Source organism: Camelus bactrianus, chromosome 19 (genome assembly GCF_048773025.1).
Source record: "Camelus bactrianus isolate YW-2024 breed Bactrian camel chromosome 19, ASM4877302v1, whole genome shotgun sequence".
Classification (NCBI taxonomy): Eukaryota; Metazoa; Chordata; class Mammalia; order Artiodactyla; family Camelidae; genus Camelus; species Camelus bactrianus.
This window is the reverse complement of record NC_133557.1, coordinates 30,371,422-30,391,472: the sequence shown is the minus strand read 5'-3', so window position 1 is coordinate 30,391,472 and position 20,051 is coordinate 30,371,422. Positions and strand designations below refer to the sequence as shown.

At 49.9% G+C, this 20,051-nt stretch overlaps 1 protein-coding gene and 1 long non-coding RNA gene across 2 annotated transcripts in view; both read right to left on the bottom strand.

Moving 5' to 3' along the window:
• Positions 1-998: 998 nt before the first annotated feature.
• Positions 999-20,051, bottom strand: part of CDH26 (cadherin 26) — a gene marked incomplete at its 5' end in the record, with an annotated part of 34,969 nt that continues 15,916 nt past the window's right edge. The window contains 5 exons of the mRNA XM_074347905.1: positions 999-4,038; positions 12,550-12,680; positions 13,222-13,443; positions 14,732-14,971; positions 16,216-16,358. Coding sequence (XP_074204006.1) covers positions 3,781-4,038; positions 12,550-12,680; positions 13,222-13,443; positions 14,732-14,971; positions 16,216-16,358 — 994 coding nt within the window. The remainder of the gene's footprint in view (positions 4,039-12,549; positions 12,681-13,221; positions 13,444-14,731; positions 14,972-16,215; positions 16,359-20,051) is intronic.
• On the bottom strand, positions 7,165-10,887 carry LOC141574072 (uncharacterized). The gene is made up of 3 exons (XR_012500687.1): positions 10,774-10,887; positions 9,057-9,125; positions 7,165-7,711 (listed from the first exon to the last, which is right to left on the bottom strand). It is a non-coding gene; the product is annotated as an uncharacterized LOC141574072 (long non-coding RNA).

The window sequence follows — 20,051 nt, the reverse complement described above, 5'->3', positions numbered from 1 at the left end:
AGATTGGCAGGACGAGGCACTGGTTCTATTTTCCACTAAGTGCCCTGCTTTTCACAAAATCTTTCCAACGACTGATGTCATCTGAGAGATGCAGCGGCTGCTTCTCTCAGCCCCGCAAGGCTCCACATCACCCAGCTCCCGGTCAGCGTAGATGGCAGGCTGCGGGCAGACGGCCTTTCCTCCGTTCCGCCCCGGTCCTGGCCAGCAGGAGCCTGTCCCTCTCTCCTGTGGGACTTTGCTAAAGGCAGCGACAAGTAGCTCATGCGTCTCTACATTACAGGTTTCTCCTCCCACTTCCTCCCTCAATCCTTGTTCAGAACAAGGGCTGCATCTCAAAACACAACAGAGGACAGCTGTTATCAGATGCTTTGTTTCTGCACGATGCGGGTCGCCTGTCCTCCAGCCCACACCATCCCTGCCCCATGACTGCATCATAGATAAGCCAGTGCCCCAAGTTCCATTTCTGCTACCTGCAGCCCGCTCCTCTGGGTCCTTATTTTGTATCAGTTAAGAGTAGTTTTGGCCGTGAATGACAGAAAATCCAAAATTGCAGTGGCTTGAATGAGACATACTTAATTCAGTTTGAGCCAAGAGTAAGGTGGTCCAGGACTGGGTCCAGGCAGGTTCCCTGGTGCCAGAAACCTCCACCCCTTCTATCCTGCTGGTGCACCACGTGTCAGCTCCAGTGGCAACGTCCAGGATGGCTGCCCCCATGCCAGCCATCATATTCTCATTCCAGCCAGTAGAAAGAGGAGAGAGGGAAGACGTATGTCTGTGTCTCCACCCTCCCAGGACATATCCAGGAAGCTGCCTTCCACTGGCCGGAACTTAGTTGCACGGCCATACCTGGCTGCAAGGGAGGATGGGAAATGTCACTGCCATTCTGGATGGCCCCAAATTCAGGGTTCTTTTTATTAAGGAAGGACACATGACAGATATTGAGGCAATTAGCCATCACTGCAGCCCTGTACTCATGTCACATTCCAGGACAAGGGTCCTTGTGCTGGGAGAAGTGAGAGGACCGGTCTCCCCTGAGTTTACAGCTCCAGTGTTCTCTCTCCTCCTCCGCCTTGCTGATGGAAGGTTGGTTTGGCCTCTGGCACACGCACTTCGGAGGAGGCAAAGGTGACACAAGGTTTGCAGTCTTTGCCCGGTGTCATCTTTGAGGGCAATGTTGCTATGCCTGCTCCACAGGGACGTAAAATGCGGTTTCCTGGCTTAGTGTTTCACGTGGGAAACTTCTAGCAACCAAGATGGCGTCTGTGCTCAGTAAATCATAACAGTAAGCAAAACAAACTCCTCTGATGAAAAACTCCGTAAAGCCAATGAGACTGTGAATGCAAATGGAAAAACCGAAACTGATGAAATGCAAAATAAATATTTAACTTACGAGACTGCAGCTATCTTCGCATTGCTAAGTAATTTGGAGGCTAATGTTCTTAATAAAATCACATTTTCTAGGGAAAGTATTTACTATTTCTGTTTTATTGCCTTCTTCGTTGCCATTAATAAGACTTGCTTTAGTTCCCGCGTATACATAAATTCCCCTGGAGGCTAACATTTTTCCCCAGACCTCCCGGTGCTGATGTTTCTAATGGAAACCTATTTAAGCATGTAGACAGACTTGAGAATGAACCCGTAGGGAGAAACAGCCGACATCCATGCATGACAACTGCAGACATCAGTTGGGGCAGGTGACAATACATAGAGTGGCATCTAAAGGGAAAGGCCAAAGTGTCATATGCCAGGCATGCGTCACCAACGTGCCAACAGGGCGAGTGTCTGCATTGGCCACTACACCGCCCAGGCCCGAGACCTCTGAAGACATATACAGAGACTTCAAAATACACAAAGGAAACAGCAAAATCAAAATTAATAGATGTCAAATTAAATATCTACAACATATAATAACATTTTGTTCTTGCTAATTGTTCGATTTGGCACTCATGAATCTTTCATGAGTACTTTATTACTTTTGAAAACAGTTAGTTGGAGAGAGCCTCCTAATGCAAGAATTCACAAAAACAGCTGCCAAGATTTCATGACCAGCAGTAGATGAACTGGGTTACCCGTAGCCGAAACAAACTTCTCTAAGACCTTTCAAAACTGGATGGCAATGTATTTGTTCTTAACACAGGGGGTGGACACCCACCATGGGATAACCCATCCTGGTACATTTGATGCACTGTGGAGTTTCCAAAAATAATGCCTTAAACCAAGGGGTCGACATACTTTTTTTTATCTTTAAAAGGCCTGGAAGTAAATGTGTTGGGCTTTGTGAGCCATACGTCTCCATCGCGACTGCGCAGCTCTGCTATGACAGCACAAAGCAGTCGTGGACGGCCCTTAAGCACTATGTGACCACGGCTGTGTGCCAATAAAACTTTATTTACAAAAAAAGAAGGTAGGCCAGATCTGCTCCACAGCCATAGTTTTCTGTCCTTTGCCTCAGATCCAAGAAGGTCTAATGACCACCTACTGATCCTTGCCAACCACTCAGACTCAAAAAGGATACTTTTCTGAAAAATTACTGTTGGCCTGAGTTACCCAGAAAACGTGCTAGGCTCTCCTTGGAGCCATTCCAGCATCAGCACAGCAGCTCTGCACGTCAGGGAGCCAGCTTCAGACCTTCCGGTGCTTCGGGGCTGGTTTTCCCTTTTCCGTTACACGAAGCACTAGGTGATGAGTGAAGTAACTGCATACAAAAAACTCTTGAGATCTCTTTAAAGTGAATATTTGCACAGCTTCTTTAGAAAGAAAGGGGAAGTTTTTACCCTGAGTCGGCTAAAACTTAGGTTTAATATAACATTTCACTGATTCAACACCAACGTGTTTCTCCTGACTTATCCCTAGGCTTCAAGAGGACACTCTCAAAAGACTATGCTCATTAATTATACAAATTTGTTAGCATTTACCATAGACTTTCAGATATCCAGTGTATACATAAAATGTCCTGCTAGCATTTCAAGGTTTGCTTACCAGTCTCTTACCGATTACTCAGACAAGCAAACCATGTGTATATAGGGCACACGTCCTGGTAGTTACATATATTTTTTAGAGTTTTAAAGGGAACATCCCCTCCCCAACAACTTACACTAGCAGTAAGTGGACAAGTAAAAATCAATTAAAGCTTATGGTTTTGTGTAAAGATAAAAAAAAATCAGAATTTATTCATTCAAAGGCTCCTAAATTATTTTACTTGCATAATACATGCAAGTTAATTTACGTCAATTTGTTTTTTAAGTATGTACTGCTGATAAAGTTTTAAGCACAATCATTTCTCATGATAACATATTTTATCTAGTTACCTACTCAGAAAGTGCAAAGGGAGGAGATAGTGTTTAATAACTAACAATACCGATCACAGATGTTCTAGCAAACATTGCCCCATTTACTTTTCACTTAAATGGAAGCAAGATCATGAAATGAAAATGAAAATAATCACTTAACCAAATCTGTTTTCCCCAGTATTACCTGTTGTTCCCAGATCGCTGGGGTAATGTGTGGATTCATTTACCCTCAGAGTTGGGCCACTGGTGGAAGCAAGGAATTACACAATTCAAGTTTCTCTAGAAAATCTGACAAATCAAATTTTTAAAAAGCATAACCTGCTGTTTTGCTTTGGTTCAAGATGTGTGGTCTGAGAATGTCGAAGCAGTTAATCCAGACTCAGTTTTAACCTCATTCTAAGACTAGAAGGTAATTTAAAAACAAAAAAGGGAAAGAAAGGAAAAAGTGTTCTAGAATGGTGATTTCCCTTTAACAAATTATTCCAATTCATCAAAATATGCTTTTTTTTAAGGAAAGAATGGCCGTCTCAGAATATATTTCTTCCAGTGGCGCAGCCTTTGGCCCCAGAGAGTCCAGCAAGTCAAGCAGCAGATTGTGTTCTGAGAAGGCGAGGGAGCTGAGGCTCTTGGCTGGCTCGCACTCGCCCTCCTCCGTGTAGACGCGAGGCCGGCAGCCAGGGTCGTCCTCCCAGACGTCCGCGCCGCAGAGCTGCCGGATGGAGGCCGGGCAGAGAAGGTAAGTGCCAGGCTCCCCCCACACCCGTCCTACCCGCCCCCCCCCCAACGCCCATCCTCTCCAGGCTCTGTGTGCGGGGCACACGCCTCGGTGCAGTGCAGGCAGGCCCCGGCCCCCGCTGTCACAGAAGTGTCCTCAGACTCAGAAACGGCAGCCAGGTGAGGGGAAAGACACCTTCACACTTGGCAGCTGGTTTCCATGAGGGAACTGTGACAGGGATGGAGGCACCGTCCTGGGTGGCACGACAGGACCCCTGGGGAAGACTGCCCACCCACCCGTTCAGGGACTCGTTACTCAGGGCTGAACCCTTGCCACCTGGGTGCTGGCCCCGCCCCTCCTGGCCCTTGCCCCGCCCCTCCTGGCCCTTGCACCTGCTGTCCCCTTCTTAAATGACCATCCCCACCTGCCGACCTCCACTCAGCAAACTCCACCTCATCCTTCAGGGCCCAAGCCATCTCCCTGTGAAGCCCTTCTGGCTTCTTCTGGTCTGAGTGATTCAATACATGTTTGTTGGGTGGTGGGTGGATGCATGGGGGTAGAGGGCTTTCACCTGTGTGCCTGCAGACACCTCTAGAAGAGTGCTGAGGGAAGCCTGAGCCAGAGGCCTAGGCGGGAGTGGGTTTACAGGACTCTTCCAACCCATCTCTGGATAATGACAGCTTTTGAGGGAATGAACTTGTCTAGGACATGATGACATTCACAGCCAATGACTCAGAGCCCCAGGGGGAGAGACAGGGGAGGGCCTGGAAAGAGGAAGCTGAGAAGCCACAAAGACCACCCCTGTCTGTCCCCAGGCTCTCAGCCACACCCTCCCCTTGACTCTGGCAGCCAGCTGTCCCTGACTTACTCTGTCTCGCAGGACCTTCCCCGCACTGCCCAGTCTCTCCATTTAGCAGGGACACCATCTCCTGGCCCTGTGTCTATTGGTGCTCAGACTCGGTGCCCACAGGTAAACGTGGGACCTCTCATCCATACATCTGCCCATGGCCTGGTCCACTCATTCAGGACTGTGGTCACCATGTGGCCAACACCATGGGGCTGGGGAGGAAGGAAGTTCTCCCAGCTGTCAGAGGAATCCAAGAGCTCTGGCCAGAGTGGTAGCAGTCGAGTCACATCCCTTCAGTGCCACCAAGTAGGTAATTAATGAGGGACCTGGTAAGCACAGCGCAGACCAGAATCCGCAGAGGGAGCTGTGCTCAGAACTCCCGAGGCCGTTGACAGAGCCGAGGTGGCTGCACCCTGACTCAGCAGTTTTATGAGGCCTCCATTAGATCAATTATTCATCACAGACCCCGACCAAGTTAACAGGCTCACGAGCGAAAGAAACAAGCCTTCTAATCTGCTTTTCCCTCCTCTCACGCCGCCCGGTGCAGAGCTCCGAGCACGCACTCAGAAACCCTCCCTGCCTGCCTGGGGGCCAGGGAGCGTGGTCCTCAGCTGGAAAGCAGCCTCCTCCAGCCCAGCCGGGCAGGGACCTGGTCCCCAACCACACGGGCCACTCAGCACAGGTGTGCATGCGGGCAGGTGCACAGTGAATGCAGGTAAGTCAGATGCTACATGAGAACAGCCATGCACTAGATTCATGCAGCTCCTCCACCGTCATGCCCAGTCACCCCTGATAGGCAGTCTGGCTGCTCCAGGGCTCCTCTGCAGACAGGAAGCTGCTGCCCAGCGAGGAGAAGGGACTCCCCTGGCGTTGCTCAGAGGCCAGGTGGGCAGATTCCCAGCTGCATCAGGGGAGTCAGGGCCACGCAGGGTGAGGTAAGCGAGGCTCCGGGGCCCAAATGTTCCTCCCCTCAGGCTCACACAGGTGGGGGACAGCAGCCCAGGTGGGAGGAACAGGAGTCGCGGGCGCGGAAGGTGAGAGAGAGACCTCACCCAGCCTGCACCCGGGCCTCTCAGGACGAGGAGCAGAGGGGCCACGAGGAGGAGGAAGGACCGGCAAAGGCTGAGAGCCTGGAGGAAGCCCAGACCTGCAGGCGGAGGACAGCACAGGGAGAGACCAGACAGGAGGGGAGGCCCCCCCCCCCGGGACCTTGGACCTCAGGGCTGCAGACTTTATCTCAAGTGCAAAGGCAAGACATCGGGCAAGTCTGAACGGGAGAGATGCGATAGGATTTGTTTCTGAAACGCTGGTCGCTTTTACGGCTGAAGTGACTTCTGATCATCCCTGGGCTTAAGGGTACTTACTGCATTCCAGAAGACGTATGCAAAAACAAAGTAAAGTCTGGATAATTTTACATGGACCTGAGGATGCACACACCCACCCACACACTCACACGTATGCACAGAAATGTGTATGCATACTTCCACACACCTGTCTGCACACATACCTCTCTGTATACATCAGTGCACACCACACCATTGTGAACTGAACTAAATGCTCTTAGCCAAAGAGAGAGCAAGGTGTGACCGCTACAAACACCCTAGGGACCTGCTGCCCAGAGATGTGTGCCCTCAGCTGGCCCTGTGGGCCTCTCAGCCGAAGGTTCTGGAGATGCAGGCCCTCTGACAATGTGCTCACTGGTCAGACACGGCAGGCCTTCCCCGGGCTGGTGGAAGACACTGTGCCAGTCCCCAGGGAAACTCAGGGTGGACTCTGTCCCAAGCCAGCTTTAGGTCCTGCTGCTCACTGCATTTGGCTGCATTGGCTGTGTGTGTCTCTGTCGTGGCTGTGACGGCCTCTCTGCCCTGAGACGCTGGCTTCAGGTGTGTCTCCAGGACCTGCGCCTCATCCTCAAAGATGCTTCAGCAAGAGGATTTGAATTTCCCTTTAATTATGTGAGTTGTTAAGTATTTAATGTTATAATATAATGGAAGAGGTTTACCTCTTGTTCATTGAGTCCCCCCAACATGTTAGTGAAAGCAAAAATTTTATAATTTGCTTTTATGACACATGAATGAAGGTTTTGGTCGCTTGTTTGCTGAATCAAAGAGAAACTGATATGATAAATTGAGCTGCCTGAAAATGTAACACTTGAAACTGCTTAGTGGCCTAAATTGAGATTTTCTTGATACTTTAATAACCAATTATAACAACACGATATAATGAGTCAGGCACTAAGATAATGTAACTTTGCAAGCTTCGTCTGCAGCATCCAACTTCTACTTTTTGCTTGTTTTCAACAGCACCACTATTTGTGTGGGTTGTTTTGGTAGTGGACACATGTTAGTGAGCATCAGTGCGCTCAAAACCGGTGCCAATGAAAAGCTGCTACTCTTGTCTGTTCTCTTATAATGGATTTCTTTGTAGGATCTCTTTTGTAAAGAAGGATTCTGCTGCTGGAAAGGTTTAGGGAAAAAATGGACTGGATGGCTTCCACGCCCCTTAGCTCAAATCTTCTATAAATCTGTAAAGAATCGTAGCAGAAGAGGACTCAGGCCTTCGCCAAGCTCCTGGCTTTTCAGCCGCAAAGGAAACTTGCCAAGAAACGTATGCTTTCAAGTCTAGATGTTTGCACTTCAATAACTTCTCATCTGTTTTCCACATTCACTTCTTTTAGCTTATTTGGACGTTGGTTGGGTGTATTTTTGCCACCTCCTCCCTTCCCAGGTCCCCATTTTCAGGGCTTCCCACAGCTACAAGGACAGAAAGGTCGCTCTTCGTGGTGACACCCTCACCTGTACTTACAGGAGTGGAGTACTTGTTCTTCACGCCTCTTGGCTCAAAAAGCACGCCACAACCCTTGAATTTAGAGAATGGGGAATGAATTAATCAAAGCGAAAAGAATGAAGTATTGATTGGTTTCACGTAAATTACCCAAGGATGCAAACACGTAGCTAGAAATTCTTGCGGTCGTACCGCTTTTTGCACTGAAGGTGTAATAGTTCTAATGACAGCACAGGTGCGCTTCAGAGTTGCTTTGTGGGGATGGAGCATGTGGATGTGAGATTTTCAAGCCCCGTCCTGGGCCCTGGGAGTCAGGGCTCAATTTGGCAGGAGGGATGTAAGACTCACTTTGGGCCACAAGCGTGGCCTCAACGTTTGTGAGTGAGGCACACCCCACCCTGTGACCCAGGACTGTCTACATAATTTTCGGGACCCAGTGCAAAATGAAAATGTGAGCCCCTTATCCAAATAGTAAGAATTTCAAGATGGCGACAGTAGAGCATCAACCAAGCACAGGCCCTTCCAAGTGGGGCCGTGGGGCCCTCCAGCTCCCGTGTCCGTGCAGCTGGCCTGACCAAGACCAGAGGGACGCGCTGTCAGGCACAGGCCCTCTCAAGGATTCATGGCATCATGTTTGTGCAAAGAGGAAGAGCACATTTTTATCCAACACAGCCTCAGAAAAGATAATGAAATCATAAAGATCTTCAATTCTTTTTCAGAAGCTTTCCATCATAAAAATTGTTGCTCTTTGGATCTTGAATACCTCTTTTAGTTCTTGTCAGAAAAGCAGAACTTTTTGTTAAAACGTTAGCTAGGTACACTAGTGAAATCCGAATAAGGCCTGCGTTTGAGACCTGTGTTCATAGTGTGGTGCCCGTCAGCTTTCTGGTTTCGATAACATACTGTGGTCATGGAAGGTGTTGTCCTTGGGGAAAGCTGTGGGAAGGGCACCCAGAAACTCTTGGAACTATTTTTATAACCTCTTGTGAGTCTAATATTATTTCAGAAAAGTCACGTGACAAGGCCAAGCACTAGTTCTAGGATCTGAACCTGGGGTCCGTAAGGACTTGCTACGGGGAGTCAGGGCTCAGTTTGGCAGGAGGGATGGAGTCCCTGAGCTGGAATGTGGTCAGGGCCAGGGCCATGGGCTCTTGGTCTTAGAGTATCTCTGGTGCCCTTCAGTGGACACAAGGAAAGGTACTTATTTGTGGGTGTTCTAAAAAGTGTCACATGTGATCAGGACTGTCAAACAACTCAATCACAACCGGCAATCACAAGAGCTAGTTAGACAGACAAGATCTTCACTGACTGTGTGTTCTACCAGCATCACAGAATCTTCTGGAGCAGCTGCCTCTCAAAGAAACCAACTGTCAATCATCTGTGAGGTCCCAGCAGCAGGGAGTGAAGGTCTGCAACTCACCAGGGTTCCCGGGACAAAGTGTACTTGGTCCGATGCACTCCACGGAGATAGCAGCGTTTCATTTACATCCTGGGGGAAAATGCTGACTTACTCAGAGGTAACCCATTTCCCTCCAGTTGAAAACAAAGCAGGTGCACCTTTCCCCTGCGCATATGCTCATATACAAATAAAAATTAGCACTGTGATGCGGGGGACGGAAGTGGGAGTAGAAAAGGCAAGGTGGGGAGACGCAAGAAAAAAACACTATAGAGAAAGGGAACTGCGTGAGCCCATTTGACTGAAGATGCAGATTTAACACTCCGTCGATGACATCACAGACACCTGAAAACTGAGCATGCGCACGGACCAGGTCTAAGGTGACGGAGATGAATGGCGCTGCTGAGGGTTAGGGACAGGACTGTGGGCAGGTTTTGCTTTGGGTTTCTGTTGTTTTGGTATAAGCCCTGTAATAATGAAATAAAATTTCAAAGAAAATAAAGCAGGCAATGGACCTTAGCAATAGTTTAATTTAAGATTGTTCATGCCTTGCCAGAGACTTAAAATATCAGCTTACCCGATAAATCGTAAGCGACAGCTTAACTCAGGGAAGGCGTGTGAATGGCCGTTTATTTGACCAGTCATCACAGATGCACTTAATATTTGCAGGAGACCATGAAGGGAACTCAGAGATACACCAAGAAATAGAAGCTGCTGGGGGCCTTGGTCTCCTGCCCTGTAAGTGGGGAAACAGGATACCCCCCTGCACAGGTTTGGTGACAGATCAGGGGGACTATGTCTGTGGGATGCAAACTCCAGGGCACGGTCAGTGGGTCATGCTTATTGTGCCACTCAGGAGCAATGCTTCTGGCCTCTGGAAGCTCATAGACCAGCCGAAGAGGAAGGAAAGAGAGGCCCCCACCAGCCCTCTGGGGTCTCTGTGCGCCCTTCCCCCCGGGAGCGTGGACTCGGGGGCAGATGCCCGCTGGCTCTGGCCCTGCTCACCACACCCAGGCACCTGCTCAGTAAATGCCGGCAGCCTGGGGTCAACTCATTGTTTCTGTAGCGGGATCCTCAACTGCTCAGAGAAGGGACGTTTAGCAGCTTGGGAACAGGGTTGTAAGTGACACTGCACTGCACAGTGAGAAAATCAGCCCCTTTCTAATTCCTCTTCCACACTCCTAATGACATCAAGGAGGAGGTCTGTCTGGGGCCAGCCTGGCTTGGCTCTCTCCCTCTTCCCACGGAGGGAGCCCCTGAGCCACGGGCAGGCAGCACTTTCTGCCTGGAATTACTGGGTTCTGTTTCTAGTGTGTCTGTTTTCCACTTACCTGCTCTTTATTACAAGTCAAACTGGTTTTTTATTTACAGTTGAAATACAAAATTTCCTGTAATTAAAGACGTGTATTTCATTTGGACACAAGTCCATTTTAAACAAAAACAATTTTTAATACACTAGTACAAGGGGCACATGCGTGTGGCAAGAAGTCGTGGATGTGGCCCTGGACAGACTGGAATTTGGACACTGAGTCATTGGACACTTGAGCTGAGAGGTCTATGAGGGTGAGCGGAACCGCAGAGGCTTTGCAGGTGGGGCTGGGGTGGAGGCGAGCGTGGAGTGGGCTTGCAGAGAGTCATCCCGGGATGTGGGTGGGATGGGGGCCTGGGCGTCCCCCACCTTTGGAACCATCAGCAAACCACTGCTCTGTTTCAACCCAAGCAGCAAATGAGCCACGCTTACCTTGGCTCCTAGCTTAGTGTGCGCCTCAGTGGTGTTGGCGGACGGGGATGGCATCTGATCCCTGACATCTGACCTTCCCTGTGGGACACAGGGAAAGAAATCCGACAGGGGCTGAAATTACAGATGCAGACATGAAAGCAGAGAGCAAGCAGTAACACCTCCCAAGCACGCTGCTCTGTGCTGTCACAGACTAAAGACGTTACATGTGTTAATCAATTAAATTGTCCAATAAACCTGAGAGAGAGAAAGAAAACATTACTAAGCTCAGTCTGTATGTGAAAAGCAAGGATCAGTTAGATTATGTATCTGATGAGACAAAGGTTTGGACCCTAAACCCAGGTTTGTTGGATCCCAGTTCTCAGATCCCTGAAGACACTGGGGCAGGAATGGGGTGTGTCCTGAGCTGCGAGTCAGAGACGAGAGGAAGGACATCATCTTGGTACAAGGTGAGACTGGAGGCTCTTAGTCCCTGATGGGGCGCTCCCGTCCCTCTGACAGCTGGTCCTTGACCACCAGACCCCCAGCCTGCCCGGCCTCAGCCCTGCAGTGACCGAGGGTCCCTTCCACACACTCTGCTTCTGGAGCTGCCTCCTCCTTTCTAAGAGGCAACCTCTCAGCCGCTGGCCAGCAAGATCCCCACCGCCCCGCAGCCAGTGCTGGGAGCCACCTCCCCTCGGGTCTCCTTCCAGTCTGGCAGCCTGGCTCCCACGCAGGAGTCTAGCGCAGACCCTGGCTTAGGGGTTATTTCCATTTTCCTGGGTGGCTGAGTGTCAGCGCCCAGGGGAGTTGCCAAAGGCAGGGAATTCTGTCTGTTCCATAAAGCACCGTTGTTTGTCCGGAGGGTTTCCTTCTTAAAACTACACAAGCAAGTCAGAACAGGTACCCGCTCTGCTCCTTGCTGGGGTCGGGGGTTCCTTCTGGGGGTCCTGCTATCTAGATAGTTCGGACCTGCCTCCGCTTTCCCGTCTGCACTCCGGGAAGGGATGGAAGTCGGCCTGCAGGGACATGGGCCTAATAGCGTGAACGTCTACAACGCGACCCAAGGCTCTAACGGCCCCTTCCTTGGCGCCAGTGGAGAAGAGACAATGTGGGAAGGCTCCTGGGGGTCTCGGCCAGCCACCAGCTTCTGCAACCACCAACCATTGTTTGGACCATCTCCCTGTTTATTCCTGCTGGGAGCCAAAGTTAACCAGACCATCTCCTCACAGCGGGGTGACGCTCACTCGCTGTGACACTGGCCCGGGGCTCAGCCCTGCAGGCCAGCGGGCTCGGCCCGCGGCACCCACACCACGGCCAGGGGGCCAGCGTGGGCACGTTGAGCTCAGGAGCTTAACATCTTTTCCACTTACAGAAACTCCACCTGGCAAAGTTCATTTTCCCTAAACAAGGTTTCCCAGCCTCGGCACTGCGGAGGCTCTGGACTGGATACTTCTCTGTTGTGGGGACCGTCCTGTGCACAGCAGGACGTTTAGCACCGTTCCCAGCTGCTACCCCCAGGTGCCACAAGCATTGTCCCCCTGCTGCATACCCAACGAGTTGTGACCACCAAAATTGTCTCCAGACACTCCCCTAGGGTGGGGATGGAGGGCGAAATCACCCCTGGTTGAGAGCCACTGCCAAGAAGTCAGTTTAGCTGGCCTGGACAACTTTCACAGGAGTGTCTTCCTCCCTGTTCCAGCACGAGTGGGAGGATGAAATGGGAGGGCGCTGAGCGAGATCAGCGTGTCTGTGGCCGTCTGCACCATCGCCGTGAGACACAAGGCGTCATGCCCCTACCTGGGTACACGCGGGTCCGCCCTCGACATTATACGGGATCAGGGTCTGGAGGCCTTCCTCCTGCAGGGTGGGGCGCCCCTGCCTCTGGGCTTTAGACACAGAACAGCATCGCAGCAGGAAAAGCAGGGCGACTGTGATGAGACAGATGGGGAAGCGAGGACAAGGTCACCAACGTCAGAGGGTTTCCCAGGACCTGGTCTGTGGACTTACAACCCAGCCATGAACGCACCGGGTCAAGCCACACCTCAGTCATCTCTGTAGCTGCAGCCTTTTGCACAGCTCAGGGCGTAAACAGGTGCTAGGTAACTGCTGAACTGACCGATTAACACCACATGACCAGCAATAGTCTACCACTTCCTTGTTAGTCTTTGCCAAGCATGGGAGCCTAGACCTGTGTGCACTGCTGCGCAGCTGTTAGAAACTATGGGGTCGCCCCCGGTGTCCATCTATGGGCCCATTTATGGGCTCCATTGCGGTCAGTTGCTGCGTACTGAGTGACCTGGGTGGCAACCTCTGGTCTGAGTCTGGGACTCTGACAAGCCTATGAGTCATTCTCAAAACCATCCCGCTGACCTTGGCTGTCATCTCTTCCCACCCCAAAGACTCCACAGCCCTGGGTTATGGCCTGGGAAGAGGAGCCACATCCCCAGTGCAGCCCCTGCACCTGCTGACCTGCCAGAGCCACGAGCGCCGCACAGACAGGGGCCAGGGCCCCCCAAGGAAGTTCGGCTCCGGCGACAGAAGGCTCTGCACATACGAATCCGTCCGGACAGGAACAGACCCTCACGTGGACAGTCTGCTTCTGGGAAAGTCCCTGTTTGTCTCCGATGAAAAGCGGCACAGAGTAGTCACCACGTGGGAGGCTTCTCAACATTAAAAGTTCCACCGACCGACCTGCAGAGGGAGAGGCACCTTACCTGCCTTCACTTGTTCATTTGCTCAGCTGCTCAACAGACATTTAAGAACACTGCCCACGGGCCAAGGCTCTGCATGAAGTTGGAGGGAACGGTCACCAAGGCCACCCTCACTCCGGCACCACCTGCAGGTGCAGGGGCTCCCAAGAGCAGCCTCAGTTTGGGTAATTCTCTAGACGGACTCGGAACTCACTGAAAACTGCACTCATGGTTATGGTTTATGACAGTGAAAGAATATGGATTAAAATCAGCCAAGGGAAGAGGCACATGGGGCAGAGTTTAGAAAAGCTCCAGATGTAGAATTCCCAATTCTCCTGCTTGTGGAGGCAGGACGGCATTACCTCCTGGCAAGTGGGAATGATGAGGTACATGTGGCATATTGCCAACCAGGGAAGCTCACCGAGCCCTGTGTCCAGGGTCTTCATCAGAACGTGGTCTTGTAAACCTGGTTGGCTGCCCACATGGCCTGTTATTAACTGATACCCACACACTCACGTAACCCAAAGACCACACCCTAAATCACACTGTTCCTATTGACGGACACAAGACCCCCTCCCCTAGGTAAACGCAGACACATTTATCAGGCAGGGCATTCAAAGCCTTGGAGATCACCTCCCAAAAACCAAGGCAAAAGCCAGACCTCTTTGGGGTACGGTTCAGTGCTTTATGACACATTCTGGTCTGGGAACTGTAAACATGAGTTCACAGTTTCAACTGAAAAGCATGTCACATCCTACAGACCCATTAATAGAAGCACAAAGGAGAATGTTGACGGTGAATGCCAGTGCTCCCTCTGGGTAAAACCGTCCCGATTTTCCTCTGCGGGAGCCCACTCTTCCTGAACTCTCAGCCCCTGTGGACCGCTAAGCCCAGATCCCAGCCAGGTCCAGGTGGGGACTCAGATCCAGCCAGTCAGCACATCTGCCCTCCCAACCCCCACCCACAGTATTGGCAGGGCAGGTGACCCAAAGCTTGCGGGGATGTAAACCTTTTGCCAGGTACCAGGATGAGGCCCAGGGACTCCCAGCAGCCACCCTGCTGCCCCCAGAGGAGAGCCTGCCTGAAGACAGAGGCACCCAGGGAAAGACAGAACCAAGGTCTAGAGAGGCTTCCTCCAGGATGTCCCCTTAGCACCTGGCTTTGCTGGGACACAGGCTTACCTGGCCTGTTTCTCAGTTGCATGAACTGATACATTCCTCTTTCGCCCGAGTCTGAGTCAGGTCTCTGTCATTCTCCATCCTTAATCCCTGGCCAGTGCAAATACTCACCCCGATTTTCCCCCAGTTTCCATGTGTCTTCTGTGTTTCCCCAGGTATTGTCCAATTCGAAGGTGAACGGGTCGGAGAAGGGCTCAAGGTCGCCGTCCTCTGCCTGGATGAGGAGGGGCTCGTCCCCTGCAGACTCGCAGACCTCCAGGTGTCGAGACCCGGGGTGGAGGGTCGGGGCGTTGTCATTGGTGTCGGACAGGAAGAGCAGCATGGTCCCCGTCCCTGTCTGCGGCGGGACACCTTGTGGTTGTGGGGGGGGGGTTCCAGGAAGGAGCTTATTAATTTAAATGCCTGCTCCACACGCACAAAGCCCTGGGAAGTGAGCACTCTCAGCCTCCGAGAGGAAGAACCATTCCACTGAAATACTGAGGCCATTTCGCTTTCAAAGTCTCCAGCTTTATTAAGACGTGCTCAATCTGTTATCCTGCTTTTTTGAAAACTCAGAATATCTGGGAAGGAGAAGTTAACAAAACACTTGCCCCCTCAGATGATTTGTGGAATGAGGTAGAACGTAGAATCATCCAGTGAATTAAAACATCAGTCATGCCAAGTGCTAAGGCAGAAGGCGGGGTGGGGAAGGGGGTGCCGTGGTGACAGAATGGTCTGCATCTGGGCTGTGTCCGCGCGGGGACCCGGGTTGTGCTCTCCCGCCAGAGATCCGCCAGGCGTTACCAATGGGGACGCCGGGCGGCGGGCACTTGGGAGCCCACTACATTATTTCTTAAAACCGCACATGAATCTACAATTATCTCAGAATAAAAGTTCAAATTTTTTCAAAGTGCCAACCATGAAATCGAGGTACCATAGCAGAATCACAGGAAGACAGACGTGCGTTCACTCTCCTCATTTAGAGCTGACTGGGGACACAGATTTAATATTTATCTCATCAACAATCTACTGTTAATTATACACACAGGATATACAGTGCCATATCTATGGAAACCGAAGTTTTAATTTACAGATTTTTCTTAAATACAATCATTAAAGTTATCTGAAACTTTTTGATTTTCCCAACTTTATGTTTTGGTAGGTTTAAAAGTTCAGCCTTGAGAGATCACGGAGAAAAGTGTTAAAACCTGCCCATAAAACCAGTCTGGTTTATGAAGCATAAGTCCCACACAGTCACGTTCGCCTCACCTTATAAGCCGTTCAGGTACAGGGAACCTGTGCTGAATGTTTATCGCATGCAGTTGGCCCTGACAGAAGGCTAAAGGGCTGTGCTGCAAGTGGGTGGAAAAGACGCCGGGTTTGGCAGCAGCTCCCTAACTAGTCCTTCTGAATGCATACCGCCCCCTTTCCCTGGCCTTGGCCCCTGGTTTGCCATTTCAAGAATCATCATGAAAAATAATCACCAGCATGGATGCAAAATGATGAGAAGTTTCTTTCTATATTTTCCCAGCTGTGCTGAAAGACTTGCACCAGTGTTATTTCCCCTCAAGGAGCAAGAAAACACATTTCCCCTACGGTTTTAGGCAAGTGCTTACCATCGTCAACAGCGTGAGCGATGATCATGTAAAAACTGTCATTTACGTGAGGCGACTCACGGTCAACTTGCTTCCTGGTGATAACCCCTCCTGAGCGCTCATCTAGGGTGACCCAGTCTGCCGGATCATAAGCCAGTGTGTATCTTGTAGAAGAAAACATGTGCAGTTTTTAAAATTAAAAAGTTACATCAGAAGACAAATTAAATATCTAAATCTAAATCTATATATCACAGCAGGCACCCTTTTTATTGCAAGTAATCTGGGAAATTCTATGAACAATTGGAGATGTTTGTGAATCTGGTAAAGGCCCAGGCGTCTGAAGACTGGGCTGGTGTCAAATCGATATTCACTGAACACTCGGTGCCTCGTCCTGTTGGGCCGCACGTAACTGTCCACCTTAGGAAAACGTTTCATCCTGGAGAAGCCGATCTTCAGCTGCCTGGTGGCCTAATGTTAAAACCAGTCTGTCCTTGCAACAGATGCAGAAGACTTTATTCTCCCTGGAGCGGACGTCTCCGCGCAGGCACAGGTAACCCAGGCCGTCCACGTGGCCTCCCGCGTCCCCCGCGCCTGCGCGCACCTGGATGCCTTTCTGACAGGCGGGCGCGCCGAGCCTTCCGGAACCAGACGGCAGCCCCGCAGGAAGCAAGCCAGCTTGCCGGCACAGTTGCCCGCTGAGGGACCCGTGGAGAAAACGCCGGCACCCAGCGGCAAACGACGGAAAAGGTACAGCTCCCCGCAGAAAGCGAAGCTTCCCGGGCCTCCCCTCCCTCGTTGTGTAAAGGCTTTGTCTTCTCAGACTCTCCACTCGGTTTTTAAAGGGACCAACCACCCTCCCGGGACGGGAACACAACCCGGCTTCACGCGGGTGATTCTCAAAGGAGGTCCCAGCCCAGCCGCACCAGCATCACCTTGGAATTTGTTAGAAATGCAAATCTCAGTCCTCACCCCAGGCCTCAAAATCAGAAGCCCCAGGGTGAGGCCGAGCCACCTGCAGTGTAGCAGGCCCTCCAGGTGATTCTGATTCAGGCACAGGTGGCCGGCCACTGCTTACAGCCTCTTCGCCCCGCCCGCCCGTGTGCGGCCCCGGGCTGGGCTGGGGCTGGCGGTTCCCCGCCCACGGTGAGATTACAGCATAAACTGAGACCAAGTGTTGGGCAGCTTTATGGTCAGTGGCATTATGGTGATTCCCCGGCCCTCAGAACGTAATCATTTTTTTAAGTTTATTTTTTAAATATTTTGTAAAATGATCACAGTGAATTGGAAGTTAGAAGCAAACCCTGGTCCTTCCCGATGGCTAGGCTGAGAAGCATTGCTCTAAGGAAGAACCTCAAACTCAAGTGCCCGTGGCGGGGCCAAGCAGGTGCCAGAAATGAGCGAAGCTGGCCTGATGGGGACTGGGCCAACCACTGAGTGACAGTGAGAGGTCAAAGTGGCATGATGGACCCTCGCTCTGCCCAGGTGGTCGTGGCCCCATGGGACACCGACCCTGGGATGCAAAATCTTCCTGTTTTGCAAGAATATCCAGACAATTCAGGTGGTTAGCATAATCTCTTGATTTTTAAATGCTGGCAGCTTAATTTTTTTGTTATTGTAGTAAAATACATATAATGTAAAATTTACCACCTTAACCATTTTTAAGTGTGTGGTTCAGTGGTATTAAATACAGCCACACTGCTGTGCAACCATCCGCCCCCCTGGCTCATATGATCTTGTAAAACTGAAGCTCTACACCTATTAACCAATAACTCCCCACCTCCTCCACCTCCAGCCCCTAGAAAAGATCATTAGATTTTCTGTCGTTATGATTTTTGACTACTCTAAGTACCTCCTATAAGTGGAATCATACAAAATCTGTCTTTCTGTGACTGGAATATTTCATGTAGCATCATGTGCTCAGAGTTTATCCATGTTGTAGCATATTGTGGAATTCCCTTCCTTTTTAAGGCTGAGTAATATTCCACTGTATGTACAGACCACATTTCGCTTATTGCTTCATCCAGCAGTGGACATTTGGGTTGCTTCCACATTTTAGCTACTGTGAATAATGCTGCTATGAACATGAGTGTACAAATACCTCTTTGGGACCCAGTTTTCAGTTCCTTTGGATATATACCCAGAAGTGGGATTGCTGGGTCATATGGTAATTCAATTTTTAATTTTGGGGTGAGGGGACTATCATACTGTTTTCTGCAGAGGCTGCACCATTTTACATTCCCACCAGCAGTGCACAAGGGCACCAATTTTTCCACATTCTCCCTACAACTTGTTTTCTGGTTTTTTGAGAGTAGTCATCCTCCTAGGCATGAAGTGGTGTCTCACTGTGGTTCTGACTTGTGTTTCCCTGATGATTAGTGATGCTGAGCATTTTTCATGTGTTTTTTGGCCACTTGTATATCTTCTTTGGAGAAATGTCTATTCAAGTTCTTTGTCCATTTTTGAATCAGGTTTTTTTGTTGTTGTTTTTGTTCTTGTTGACTTTGAGAAGTCCTCTCTATATTCTGGATATTAATTCCTTACCAGATACGTGATTTGCAAACATTTTCTCCCATTCTGTGGGTTGCCTTTGTACTCTGTGGATAGTGTCTTGTGATGCACAAAATGTTTCAATTTTCATGAAGTCCAATTTGACTATTTTTCTTTTGTTATGTGTGCTATTGGTGTCATATCCAAAAAACCATTGCCACATTCAGTGTGGTGAAGCTTCTGTCCTATGTTTTCTTCTAAGAGCTCTATTATTTTAGGCATTACACTGAGGTCCTTGATCCATTTCGAGTTAATTTTTTGTGTATGATGTTAGGCAACCTGTTTGTGTCTTCAGATCTCAAAGTCTCTTGAAGACAACATATAGTCAGATCATGGGTTTTGATCCATTCTGCCAGTCTCTGTCTTTTGATTGGAGAGTTTAAACTTTATACATTTAATGACTGATAAGGAGGGAATTAACATCTGTTACTTTTTTGCCCACCCTGGCTCTCACAAGCTGTGTGCACACTGCTCCAGGAACGGGTGCACAGCTGCCTTCCATGAGGCTGGAGGTGGGAAGGGTAACTGTTACCATGTTGAGAGCTGAAGTTGACTGAAATTAACCACAGTTTACAGTCCAAGTCTTCCCCTGGAAGTCACAAGCCTTCAACAGATTCCTGAGTTCCGACATGGATACATCAGACAGATTCTGCAGGTGCAATTGTTGTCCAGATGGAGAAACAGATTCCTGGTGCTCCTCGCTCTGCCACCTTCCTGGGGATTGTGGCAACTTCGTTTTCCAATCAAAACACTAAGCAACCCACGTGTTCACCAACAGACGAACAGATAAACAAAATGTGGTGTGTACATACAATGGAATGTTATTCAGCTTTAAAAGGAAGAAAATCCTGACACATGCCATAGCATGGATGAAACTTGAGGACATTATGCTAGGTGGAACACAAAGAAGGACAAATACTGCACAATCCCATTTACATGAAGTCACATCCATGGAGACAGAAAGTAGAATGGTGATGCCAGGTCCTGGGGCTGGGGGTACGGGGGGTTACTTACTGGGTGCAGAATTTCAGTTTGGGAAGATGAAAAGAGTCCTGCAGATGGATGGTGATGATGGCGTGTTGTGAAGGACAATATGAATGGACTTAATGCCACTGAACTACACACTTGAAAATGGTTACAGTGACACACTTCATGAATGTTTTACCACAACTGAAAATGCGTCTGTTGCCCAGAAGCCAGAGGGCTGCCAGTTTACAACCTTCGGTAAAGAGGAAATAGAAATACAGAGCAAATTATTTCGATACAACAGAAAGACTGTAAAAGAACCTGTGCTAGGTGCAAAGGAACTG